The sequence below is a fragment of the Felis catus genome, chromosome F2 (assembly GCF_018350175.1).
Source record: "Felis catus isolate Fca126 chromosome F2, F.catus_Fca126_mat1.0, whole genome shotgun sequence".
Classification (NCBI taxonomy): Eukaryota; Metazoa; Chordata; class Mammalia; order Carnivora; family Felidae; genus Felis; species Felis catus.
Genome location: NC_058385.1, coordinates 1,117,014 through 1,129,603, shown reverse-complemented (window position 1 = coordinate 1,129,603; position 12,590 = coordinate 1,117,014). Strand labels below are relative to the sequence as shown.

At 37.7% G+C, this 12,590-nt stretch overlaps 1 protein-coding gene across 4 annotated transcripts in view; it reads left to right on the top strand.

Annotated features, from left to right (window-relative positions):
* The window catches only part of PRKDC (protein kinase, DNA-activated, catalytic subunit), a 210,775-nt gene that overhangs the window by 10,781 nt on the left and 187,404 nt on the right, over positions 1–12,590 (top strand). For all 4 annotated transcript variants that reach the window (XM_045050127.1, XM_011291282.4, XM_045050129.1 and 1 more), the window contains 8 exons: positions 1,790–1,845; positions 1,926–1,956; positions 2,448–2,605; positions 7,685–7,831; positions 9,385–9,549; positions 9,996–10,164; positions 10,504–10,553; positions 11,184–11,309. In XM_045050127.1, the coding sequence (XP_044906062.1) occupies positions 1,790–1,845; positions 1,926–1,956; positions 2,448–2,605; positions 7,685–7,831; positions 9,385–9,549; positions 9,996–10,164; positions 10,504–10,553; positions 11,184–11,309 (902 nt within the window). The remainder of the gene's footprint in view (positions 1–1,789; positions 1,846–1,925; positions 1,957–2,447; positions 2,606–7,684; positions 7,832–9,384; positions 9,550–9,995; positions 10,165–10,503; positions 10,554–11,183; positions 11,310–12,590) is intronic.

Genomic DNA, 12,590 nt, shown 5'->3' with positions numbered 1-12,590 from the left:
GCCTGGAGCCTGCTTCAGATTCTGTGTCTCCCTCTCTTTCTGCCCCTCCCCACTCGCACTCTGTCTTTCAAAAATAATTAAATGTATAAAAAAATTAAAAAAAAGAAATACTATCCCATACTACAGCATGTGAACTTGACATTACATTAGGTGAGGTAAGCCACTCATGAAGGTATAAATACTGTATGAGGTAGCAGGGACAGGGACGTTCATAAAGTAGAATTGAGGTTACCAGGGGCTGGGGGCAGGGGAGTCAGTCTCTAACAGGTACATCCTTTCTGTAGGGGATGATGAAAACATTTTGGGTGTAGATAATGGTGGTGAGTACACATCAATGCGAATGTATTTGATGCCCCTGAATGGTACACTTACACATAGTTAACATGGTAAGTACTGTTACATATATTTGACTACAACAAAAACATAAATATAAGAGCATGCTTGTAGAGGGAGTGGTCTGCCAGAAAGCAGAGATGGAGGGGCATTTGAGTGGCTCAGTCAGTTGAGTGTCTGACTCTTGATACCTGCTCAGGTCATGATCTCAACGGTTTGTAAGTTCGAGCCCCGAGTGGGAAACTGCGCTAACGGCGTGGAGCTTGCTTGGGATTCTGTGTCTCCCTCTCTCTCTGCCCTTCTTCTGTACTCGGTTGCTCCTTCTCAAAATAAATAAATAAATAAACTTAAAAAAAAAAAAGCAGAGGTGGACACAGGAGAGTGGACTGTGGGAGGCAGAGCCTGGAGGTGGTGTCCATTCCCGCTCCTTAGAGCTTAGGCCCTTCCATCCCTGGGCCTCACTGTGTTCACCTGAGTCTATACATTCTACACCAACTGTGCGCTGACAAGTGTCTGGTATCTTGAATCTGCACATCTCTGTTTACACGGTTACTTTCTATTAGAATGACCTTTTTTACCATGAGTTTCCATTCTTTTAGGCCCAGCTCAAGTGCTGCCTTGTCTGTAAACCCTGTCTTGAATCCTCACACCCAGAAGAAATCTCTTCTTGTACTGAATTCCAAAGGAACTTTTTAAATATCTCTTTTCTGGCATTATCCTACAGATATGATGTTTCTGTCCTCTTAAACCCTCTCTGACCCCTTCTCCGTCTATTTTCTGTCACAGTTGGGCTCTGTTTTCAAATGTATCAGTCCTGTCCATCAAAGCAAACACTTTTTGAGCGTCTCTGGTTTGCACGTCACTGTTACAAAGGCAGAGAACTTAGTGATGAGAAAAGCATGGTATCTGGACAGCTGCGGTGAATACTGGTGGGAGACAGTTAAATAATTGTGACGTCCATTAGGTCAGGATAAGAGCTTTGGGTTATACTTGGGCACCTGTTTTGTCGTCTCTTTTAGGTGATAAGTTTGCTAAGGTCAAAGGTCATATTTTATTCATATTTGTAATGTATACAACGTGCTGAATGAGTGCCTGGGAGTACTGGGAGGATGAGCGTGTGTGGCCTTATGTAATCCTCCATACAACTCTCAAAGAAGCTATACAGTGTCCCTTTTTATAGATAAGAAAACTGAGGCTCTGAGAGATTACCTAACAGAGCTTGCAAGTGATGAGTTGGAATTGAAACCCGTGTCGAGAGTCCACATTTTCTTCATATTTCACTGCAGTAATAACTGTTGCAGCCGTAGCTTACAGCTCACCAGCTGCAATGAATGATAGCAGACACGATTCCTTAATTCAGGCTGTCTGAAACAAAGCTGTTGGTTGTGAAGTGTTTCCAGGTTTGTTAGATGATGCTGTTGGGATTTGTAACAGGCTTCTTTCTGTTTTTACCCAGACCCCCAGACTTCAAGGGAGATTTTTGATTTTACATTAAAGGCAATCCGTCCTCAGGTAGGATTAATATTACTCCAATTCTTCCATAACTGAGACTTGTGATTGTTAAACATTGATGGTAATTTTTTTTTTAATAGATTGATCTGAAGAGATATGCTGTACCCTTAGGTAAGATTGTGTAATTAATAACGTGGAATATTAGAGATGATTAAGTTAATGTCTTGAGTAAACTTTTGCTTAAACTGTGCATGAAAGTAAGTATGTGATGTTTCACATGCAGTTACTTACAGGGAGGCTTTTGGTGACTTTGTTTTTAGCACACAAACTCCAGTTAGATGGTCACACTTAGATTACATGATTTAAAAAAAAATTGCTTTAGAACACCTTTCAGAGGATCCAGATTGTTTGGTTCTGACTTTATCTAAATAAACCTTGATCCTACTTCTGAACTTTATTTGGGGGCGGGCGGAGGGTCATTGGCCTGTTGATTCAAATGGACGTTGGCAGCATTAGAACTCTGATTAGGATCTGTAGGTTATTATAAAGATAGTGGATCTTCATGAACAGTTTTAGTTTTGACATATACCTGAAGCTTTCTTAGTTTTTTTGTTCTGCCTTTGTTGTTCTTTTTTTAAACATAATGGTTTTTGCAATTGCAGCTGGCTTATGCTTGTTTACCCTGCATGCATCTCAGTTTAGCACCTGCCTCCTGGACAACTACATTTCTGTATTTGAAGTATTGTCAAAATGGTGTAGCCATACGAATGGAGAAATAAAAAAAGCTGCACATTCAGCTCTGGAATCTTTTCTGAAACAGGTATTCAACTTTTGTTTAAAAATATTTTCTTCCATGCAAAAAATTAAATTCCAATCTTGTGCATGCACATTTGAAAAATGAATACAGGTTATTTTTTAGCTCCTGTAGTATTTAAATAAAAAAGCCTGGTTATTAGTCAGCTGCATGGGTGGCAGCAGGACTGAGAGATAGGAAGATACCAGATCTGATCACAGCCTCAGAGCGAAGACTGGGAGGCCTAATGGACATAAAAGTGGCAAAGAGGAGGTAGAAGGAAGAAGGACTGGAAGGTCACGGATCCTCTGAGTCAGGTTGGGGTGAGAAAACATATTTCCTTAGAGGTGAGGGCCAGCTGTCAATGTTAAGATGTTTGTGTTTGTTTCACATTACTTCAAGAACAAGGAGAGTCCATTTGCCCTTATGTATTTTCTGTCTAGATAGGATTGATTGTAGAATTGAGCCTGCAAATTTGGAAACATGTTGGCTAGGGAGAATGTGCTATGGCTCTCAGCATCCAGAGGTGTCTAGAAATACCTGCTGTTCAGGCCAGGTGTTACAGATTTAGACTGCTTGAGTGGGCTGTGATGGAAAACTCTGAAGATTCACCAAAAGTTTTCTTTGGAGCAATGTTGTAAATGGTAGTTAAATTTGCAAGCTAGTCCATGAAGACCTACCTGAAATGTGGCACAGACAGTATCCTGTTGTAGGGATATAACAGTCTGTTTACAGACACTCTGGTTGTTTCCATTTAGGGGTCCTTTTATTTATTTATTTATTTATTTATTTATTTATTTTATTTTATTTATTTATTTATTTTTTTAAATTTTTTTTTTTTCAATGTTTATTTATTTTTGGGACAGAGAGAGACAGAGCATGACGGGGGAGGGGCAGAGAGAGAGGGAGACACACAGAATCAGAAACAGGCTCCAGGCTCTGAGCCATCAGCCCAGAGCCTGACGCGGGGCTCGAACTCACGGACCGCGAGATCTTGACCTGGCTGAAGTCGGATGCTTAACCGACTGCGCCACCCAGGCGCCCCTAGGGGTCCTTTTAAATAAAACAGTTAAGAACATTTGTGACCAAGTGTTTTTGTGGACATACGCTTTCACTTCTCTTGAGTGAAAACCTAGAAGCAAGATTGCTGGGTCGTGTGGGAGGTAGATATGAAACAGTAAGAAACTGCTAAACTTTTCAAACTGGTTGTGCCATTTTATATTCCCAGCAGCAATGCTTGGGAGTTCCTGTCAGCCCATATCCTAATCAACACAGGGTTTTGGTGGTCTTTTCAATTTTAGCACTTCTCATGGGTGTATGATATTGCCTTACTGTGGTTACAAATTTGAGTTTCTATGGTGACTGTTGATAATGATCTTTTTTTCCTGTAGTTACTAGCCATTCTTTTTTTTTTTAATTTTTAAATTTTTTTAATACACAGCCAAGTTAGCATATAGTGCAACAATGATTTCAGGAGTAGATTCTTTAAGCCCCTTACCCATTTAGCCCATCTCCCCTCCTACAACCCCTCCAGCTACCCTCTGTTTGTTCTCTATATTTAAGGGTCTTTTATGTTTTGTCCCCCTCCCTGTTTTTATATTATTTTTGCTTCCTTTCTCTTCTGTTTGTCTGTTTTGTATCTTAAATTCCTCATATGAGTGAAGTCATTATGCTATTTATCTTTCACTAATTTCACTTAGCATAATACCCTCTAGTTCCATCCACATAGTTGCAAATGGCAAGATTTCATTCTTTTTGATTGCCGGAAGAATGCTGGTGTTATTTTGATAGGGATTGCAGCCATTCTTATATCTTATGAGATACTCAGATTATTTCCCTCATTTTAAAATTAGATTGTATGTCTTTTTATAAATGAGTTGTAAGAGTTCTCTACATCATTTGGTACAAGTCCTTTTCTAAAAGTATTGCAAATAATTTCTGTGGCTTGGCTTTTCATTTTCTTAGCATCTTTGAAAGAGCAAATGTTTTAAAGTTTACATCCAGTTTACCAGTTTTCCAATTTTTTTATTAAAAAAATTATTTTTAATGTTTATTCATTTTTTTAGGGGGGGAGAGAGAGAGGCAGAGAGACAGAGTGTGAGCAGGGGAGGGGTAGAGAGAGAAGGAGAAGTTGTTGAAGCAGGCTCCAGACTCTGAGCTGTCAGCACAGAGCCTGATGCAGGGTTTGAACTCATGAACTGTTAGATCATGACCTGAGCCAAAGTTGGGTGCTTGACCAACTGAGCCACCCAGGTGCCCCTACATTTTTTAATTTAAACATTACTTCTGAGGGAAAGAAATTTTTCAATAGCTTTATGTAAAGTTTTTATGAAAAACATTATAAGGTAGTAGCATATAAGTATAAAAAAAATGTAGAAGGGTACAAACAACATTTAAAATATCCTGAAATCCTACCGTTAAGAAAAAAATCACGATTTCAGTGGCACTGCTTCTAAACCTTCCCCTCCCTTTCTCTGTCCCTCACTCTCTCCTTCTCTTTCTTCTCCCTTAACCTTCTTTCATTCCCCTTCTTCCCAGGGGGAAGGTAGGGGGATAAAAGAAGAGAGATATCTTGGCCAAAAGGAATATTCATAATTTCTGTGACCTTAAGGTTTTCTGCTATGTTGTGTGTGTTTCCCTGATAGCACAATGAAATCTACATGATTAACTTATAATGGCAACATAGTTGATATATATAATTGTATTTATGTTTAAGTTAGAGTTCCGTTTATCCTCTACTGTTGGACAATTGTTTGCAACTTTTTGCTACTGTATCAGAAAATAATTGGATAATAATGTATAAAAAGGATGTTTGCTGAAAGCATAATAATAAATTAGAAAGTTTTAAAAAAATTTTTATTTAAATTCTAATTAGTTAATATATAGTATAATGATGGTTTCAGGAGTAGAATTCAGTGATTAATCACTTATGTGTAACACCCAGTACTCATCACAAGTGACCTCCTTAGCCCCTCCCCCATCCACCTCCCTCCATCAACCCTCAGTTTGTTCTCTATGGTTGAGTCTCTTATGGTTTGCTTCCCTATTTTTTTTAATCTTTTTTTTTCCTTTCCCATATGTTCATAGGTTTTGTTTCTCAAATTGTCCACATGAGTGAAATCATATGCTATTTGTTTTTCTCACTTATTTTGCATAGCATAAGATACTCTAACTTCATCCACGGTGTTGCAAATGGCAAGATTTTATTCTTTTTGATGACTGAGTAATATTCCACAGTATATATACACCACATCATCTTTTTTTTTTTAATTTTTTTTTTTTCAACGTTTATTTATTTTTGGGACAGAGAGAGACAGAGCATGAACGGGGGAGGGGCAGAGAGAGAGGGAGACACAGAATCGGAAACAGGCTCCAGGCTCTGAGCCATCAGCCCAGAGCCTGACGTGGGGCTCGAACTCACGGACTGCGAGATCGTGACCTGGCTGAAGTCAGACGCTTAACCGACTGCGCCACCCAGGTGCCCCACATCATCTTTATTCGTCAGTTGGTGGACATTTGGGCTTTTTCCATAGTTCGGCTATTGTTGATAGTGCTGCTGTAACCGTCGGGGTGCATGTACCCCTCTGAATCTGTATTTTTGTATCTTTTGGCCAATACCTGGTAGTGCAATTGCTGGATTGTAGGGTTCTATTTTTAACTTTTTGAAGAGCCTCCATACTGTTTTCCAAAATGGCTGTACCAGTTTTCATTCCCATCCATGGTGTAAGAGGTTTCCCCTTTCTCGACATCCTTGCTAACATCTGTTGTTTCCTGTGTTGTTAGCCATTCTGACAGGTGTGAGGTGGTATCTCATTGTGGTTTTGATTTGATTTGTATTTCCCTGATGATGAGTGATGTGGAGCATCTTTTCATGTATCTGTTAGCCATCTAGATGTCATTGGAAAAAAGTCTATGTCTTCCACCCATTTTTTACTGGATTGTTTGTTTTTTGGATGTTGAATTTGATAAGTTCTTCATAGATTTTGGATACTCGGCCTGTATCAGATATGCCAGTGGCAAATATCTTCTCCCATTCCATCGGCTGCCTTTTAGTTTTGTTGATTCTTTATGGTGCAGAAGCTTTTTATCTTGATGAAGTCTCAATAGTTCATTTTTGCTTTTGTAGAAACAGTGTATAAATGTGAAAACATTAAAATATATTCATAAAGTAAAAAAGTATTTGTTTACTTCTTGAAGGAATGTTCTTTTAAAAAAAAATTTTTTTTAATGTTTATTTTTGATAGAACGTGAGTGGGGGGATGGGGCAGAGAGAAAGGGAGACACAGAATCGGAAGTAGGCTCCAGGCTCTGAGCTGTGCACATAGAGCCTGATCCAGGGTTTGAACTCCCACACCATGAGATCAGAGGAACATGTTCTTGATGTGCATGAAGAAGGAAATTCTGAGGCAGTATATGTGATATCCCATTCTTCTAAAATAAATGGTTTTGTGTGGGATTGGGGTGTGTGTTGGTAGTTTGGCAATGGAAGTGTGGATACCTGTTTTCTGCTTCTGATAATTATCTAGATTCTCTCTGTTCTTGTCTTGGACAGTCTTTGTGTTGAAATTAGGAATGCTTTCTTGAATACCTGTGTTAGTTCTTGCATTTAGGTTACTGTCCCTTGGTAGGTAGAGATCTACTTGCTTCTCAGAGTACTTTTTCCCCTTGCCTCACCCAATTCAAGCTTCAGTGTATAGCTTATTTTTTTTGAAAGGTGAGTTACACATGTGTAACACAGTGTAACACACTGTGAGTTACACATGAGGTCTAACTAGGCCTCCTGCTACATTGGGAGACCTAAATGCAAAACCTTGTTTTTGTGCATGTGGCTTTCTACATTTGCCTTATCATCTTCAGTCCCTTTCTGTAGGAACAATGTATCCTGTATAATAAAGCCTTATTTAAAGAGAGTGTCTTTTCTGAACTTGATGCAGACTAAGCAGATTAGAGCAGTAGTTCTTTGTCAGTAAAAGCAATTGTGTAGAATTACAACAACATATTGATAATATCTAGTTCAACAATCTACCCTTTTTACATTTTTGTAGATTCTTATTCTTTTGTTTTGCTGTTAAATATTCCTAAAAAGTAAATATTATGCCGTTGCAGATTTCTTTTATGGTGGCAAAAGATGCAGAAATGCATAAGGATAAACTGCAGTACTTTATGGAGCAATTCTATGGAATCATCAGGAACACAGATTCAAACAGCAAGGATTTATCCATTGCAATTCGTGGATATGGACTTTTTGCAGGAGTATGGCCCATTAATTTACTCTGATCTTTTTATTTTCATTTGAGTGTCTAAAGGAATATAATTTATTGTGTTTTTGAACAGCATCTCACACTTGTGACAGTATTGTTACTTGCTTTGTTGTTAACTTGATTTTTCAGTGCCAACTATGTACTAGGATTTTGTGCACATATTACCTCAAACTCTCATAACTCTCCTATAAGCTTTTAGGAGTATCATTCCACTTTACAGATGAGGAAACAGACCCACAGGAATTAGGTAACTTGTCAAAGGACATAGTAATTGACAGAGCTATGATATAAATTGAAGTCATTTTTTCAGTTACGCTATGCTGCCTGTTATTTATGAAGTAAAATTTTAATTGCTGTTACACAGTGTTTTAGAAAGGTTCTTATGACAGGAGTGTATTTAAGAATACTGATGGTAACTATAGTTATTTTCCTCTTAATGGATCTCTAGGACTTCTACTTTATAGAGAAAATGGCTTGCTACCTCTCTTTCTACAGATCTGTTCAATCAGTGTCTACTCTCTTTTTCAGGGAAGGAGAGTGCCTCTTCCCAGCTTTCTACTCTTAATACTCATTCCATTTCTGATAATTTCCTCACTTGCTTCCAAATCATCTTTCCTCCTCTTGCTTTGTTTAAATCTTCATTTCCATTTGTCTCTGTTGGGTCCTTTAAATATATTTAGGGCAGAAGAACCTGTATGTGAAGAGGCTCAGATGTAAATGAAAACAAGGAATTTTTTTTTTTTTTTTTTTGAGAGAGTTTTGCATGCGTGCACATGCGTGAGCAGGGCAGGGGAAGAGGGAGAAAGAGAGAGAATGTTAAGCAGGCTCTATGCCCAGTGCAGAGCGTGACTCAGGGCTCGATCCCAGCACTGTGGGATCATGACCTGAGCCAAAATCGAGAGTTCGGTGCTCAGTCCCGACTGAGCCACCCAGGCACGCCAAGAACATGGAATTTTCAACTTTATACACTGTGGTCTGGCCAACTTCAACTTGTTCACTGTGGTTAGATATGTTCACAGTGTAGCTGGAGCGTGATAGTCAAGAATGAAGGGAGAGGGACTCCACAAAGATGAACCAGTCAGATCCTCAGGGAAGCTAGATTAGGTCTGAAGTCCAAAGAAGCCTTTGAAAAATCTGAAGCTCGATAGTAGCATTATCAGATTTGTGAGTGACACAGGTGCCTCCGGATGTAGTGTGCAGCACGGTGTAGTAGTGAATTCCAGCTTTGTGTTTACTTCTCAGTCTCTCCTTCTAGGTGACCGGCCTCACGGTGCAGAGACCACATCTTACTGGTCTTTGGTAGCTGCCATCTAAGCAATATCTAGGATAGTCGACAATCAGTAGATGTTTTGTGTATAAATAAATATTTAGAGTGACAGATTATTTTTAAAAGCATCTTTATGAGATATATTTTATAACTGTGTTTCATCTCCATTAAAAAGTTTGTTGATATTCAGTTTATATCACATGGTTTAACATGATACTTTAAATCTTATTATTTTGACATTGACGAGATTGATAGACTTTTGTTTACCTTTCTGAAAGCCTTGCAAGGTTATAAATGCAAAAGATGTTGACTTCATGTATGTAGAGCTCATTCAGCGGTGCAAACAGCTGTTCCTCACCCAGACAGACACTGTTGATGACCACATTTACCACATGCCAAGTTTCCTCCAGTCTGTTGGAAGTGTTTTGCTTTACCTTGATACAGTAAGTGAAATTAATTAAACTGAGCACTATTTTAATTAGTTAATCTCAGTTCTTCAGATAATTTGATGGTGTCATAGGAATTGTATGCATTCAGTATAGGCACTGTTGTGATCAAGACATTTTTAATTAGTATTTTGTGTTAATTACTGTCATGAAGCTTGACTTTTTGTTATCCAAAGCAGGGAAACTTATTTGTTATTTGTTCCATTTTTATAAAAAGATTAAGATTGCTGCTTGGGGTAGTTTGCACCGTAAGTATCAGACAGTTTTTACTCTTGATTTTTTTAGGCAGTCACAGTGTTGAGCTTATTAGATTAGGTATAAACCAGGTTTTTCATTTATCTAATATGTGTCTACTTGAGTTGTAATTATTTTAGATATTTATATCATTCCTGTATTTATTTATTTCCTTCTCTAACTTTTAGTTTGCTTTCCATTTCTGCTAGGTTCCTGAGGTGTATACTCCAGTTCTGGAACATCTCATTGTGGCACAAATAGACAGTTTCCCACAATATAGTCCGAAAATGCAGTCAGTGTGTTGTAAAGCCATAGTAAAAGTTTTCCTGGCCTTGGTGGGGAAAGGACCAGTTCTCTGGAATTGCATCAGTACTGTGGGTGAGTTTGGAACTCACCCTTGTTTTTATGATGATGAATGATGAATACCTAGCATGTTGTTTGATGTAGATATCTTTTGTATCTTTGGATGCCTGTTGGGGAACTAATGCTTTGGTGGATCAAAATCTCCTTTCTCATCCTTTTTTTTTGAATCTTTTTTTTCTCCCTTTTGCTCCTGAATCTTAATGGTCTAAAATTTTACACTGCGGATATTAATAGACTTGAGAGGGAAAATTGAGAGGTGTGGTTATGTTTAGTAAAATAGTGGCTGTCATTTTCACTGAGTGGGTGTACTTTTTGATGTTTCCTTCATTTTTGTTTTCATTTTGTTTTTTTCAGTGCATCAGGGTTTAATTAGAATATGTTCTAAGCCTGTGATCCTTCAAAAGGTAAAGTCTGAATCTAATGTTTTGAAAATTAGTCTTTTGTCACTGAAAGTTAGAAGTGATGCTGAGATTTTTAGTCTGTAAATATACAAAAATGGCCTTTTTAGTTATAAGCCATGCCTTGCATTGTGAAAAGTGTAGGACATAATGCCTCTATAGTTTTTCAGGTGAATAAATTCCTAAGTTATGGGACATCCTTAAATGTAACTTTACTGTTATATACACATTTTTACAAGAAGGGAGTGGCTTCTCTTGAAACTCTGAGACAGAATGCTTAGGCGTATCATGGGAGACATATCTTAGTTGCTTGAAGTTGTAGGAAATAGGAGGAGGTGGGAGATGGACCTGAGTAGGAAAATGAGACAAATGACCCCTTGCAGATTCCTTGGGCATTGTTTTGAGATATTTTTTAATTCATCGCTATTTTAGTCCCAGTTAGAAAAATCATGATTTTTTTTTTTTTTAAGCTTGCTTTCTTATTATGCTTTCATGCTATACTATCTTTCTCAATCAAATTAGTATCTGACTAGTGAATGTTTTAGCTTAGGCAGTTGTGAAAATCAGAACATTCTGGCAGCCATGCTTATTTTGTGAATCCACCAGTAAATACTGGTTTGTTGTCTTCCTGCCCAGGGTGTTGAGTCTGAATCTGAAGACTATCGTGCATCAGGGGAAGTTAGAACTGGCAAATGGAAAGTGCCCACATATAAAGATTATTTGGATCTTTTTAGAAGTCTCCTGAGTTGTGACCAGATGATGGTAAAAATGACTCGTTTAAAGCCATGAAAGTACTCTAATTCCTCTTTATTAGTTTCCATACTTTTACCCTTAGGACTTGCTAATTTCAGAATTATATTTTATTAACTATTCAGTTGTTTTATTGCTAAAGTACTTCATGTAATAAAAAATTAAAGTGGTATCAGGAACAAAATCATAGAACTCATATAAACTTAATAATTGCCATAGCTGAGTCCTTATTTCATCTGTGAGTAGCCAGTGTAGTATGTTTGATGCTAAATTATTTTTCCTGACAGATCAGCCTCTCAGGTAGCAAAAGTATAACAGTATTATCACCATGGAAGAGCTATTCTCTTTTTATTTGTTAAAGATGAAGATTAAAAAAAAAGATGAAGAGAAATGTCACTGACTCAGTAGTGTGAAGGCGATTGGTATATGGTTTTTTACGTCATTTATGATTAGAATAATGCCTCCTGCTTAATGTTTCTGATAGATGTTTCTCTAATGTCTCCTTTAAGCCAGGTTCTGGCCACCATTTCAGCATAGACTTTGACAAAGCATTATACCCTAGGAAAAACAATTTGTGTCCATAGATAATTTCTGTTCTCCTATCTTAGGAGTTTTTAGTTGTTTTCTTACTGAAGTAAAATAGTATAGCAGTGTTAGTACTTTTACTTACAATATTTCTTTTTTATATATGATGTTCTTTTATATACAATGTTCTTTTTTATATATGATGTTTTGTGGTTAAGTTCCATAGAATATTTGCCTGAGTAAAGGCAGAGTCATTGGCCTATTTTTTGGAATAGTAGAATAGTTTCACTAAAAAAAAATGTTTACTTATTTATTTTGAGAGAGAGAGAGAGAGAGAGAAAGCAGGTAAGAGGCAAAGAGATGGAGAGAGAGAGAATTCCCAAGCAGCCTTTGTCTGCCAGTGCAGAGCTGACATGGGGCTTGAACCAATGAATTGTGAGATTGTGACCTGAGCCGAGACCAAGAGTCGGATGCTCAACCAACTGAGCCACCCAGGTGCACCAGAATAGTTTCACTTTTAAAGAAATGATAAATTATAAAGTCCATTCTGAGGATAGGTGTGTATTTATCCACGTGTATGTATGCTTGTATGTGTGTATATACAGATATGTGTGTAAGCATGCTTATTTACACACATATATATAAATGTATATGCATGTGTATTTGTACAAACGTGTATGTAATATATGTGTGTGTGTATATATACCTAAGTGTTTTTACACACACGCATTAGGTGGGATAAATGCTTTGATGAGGATTGGTCTAAAT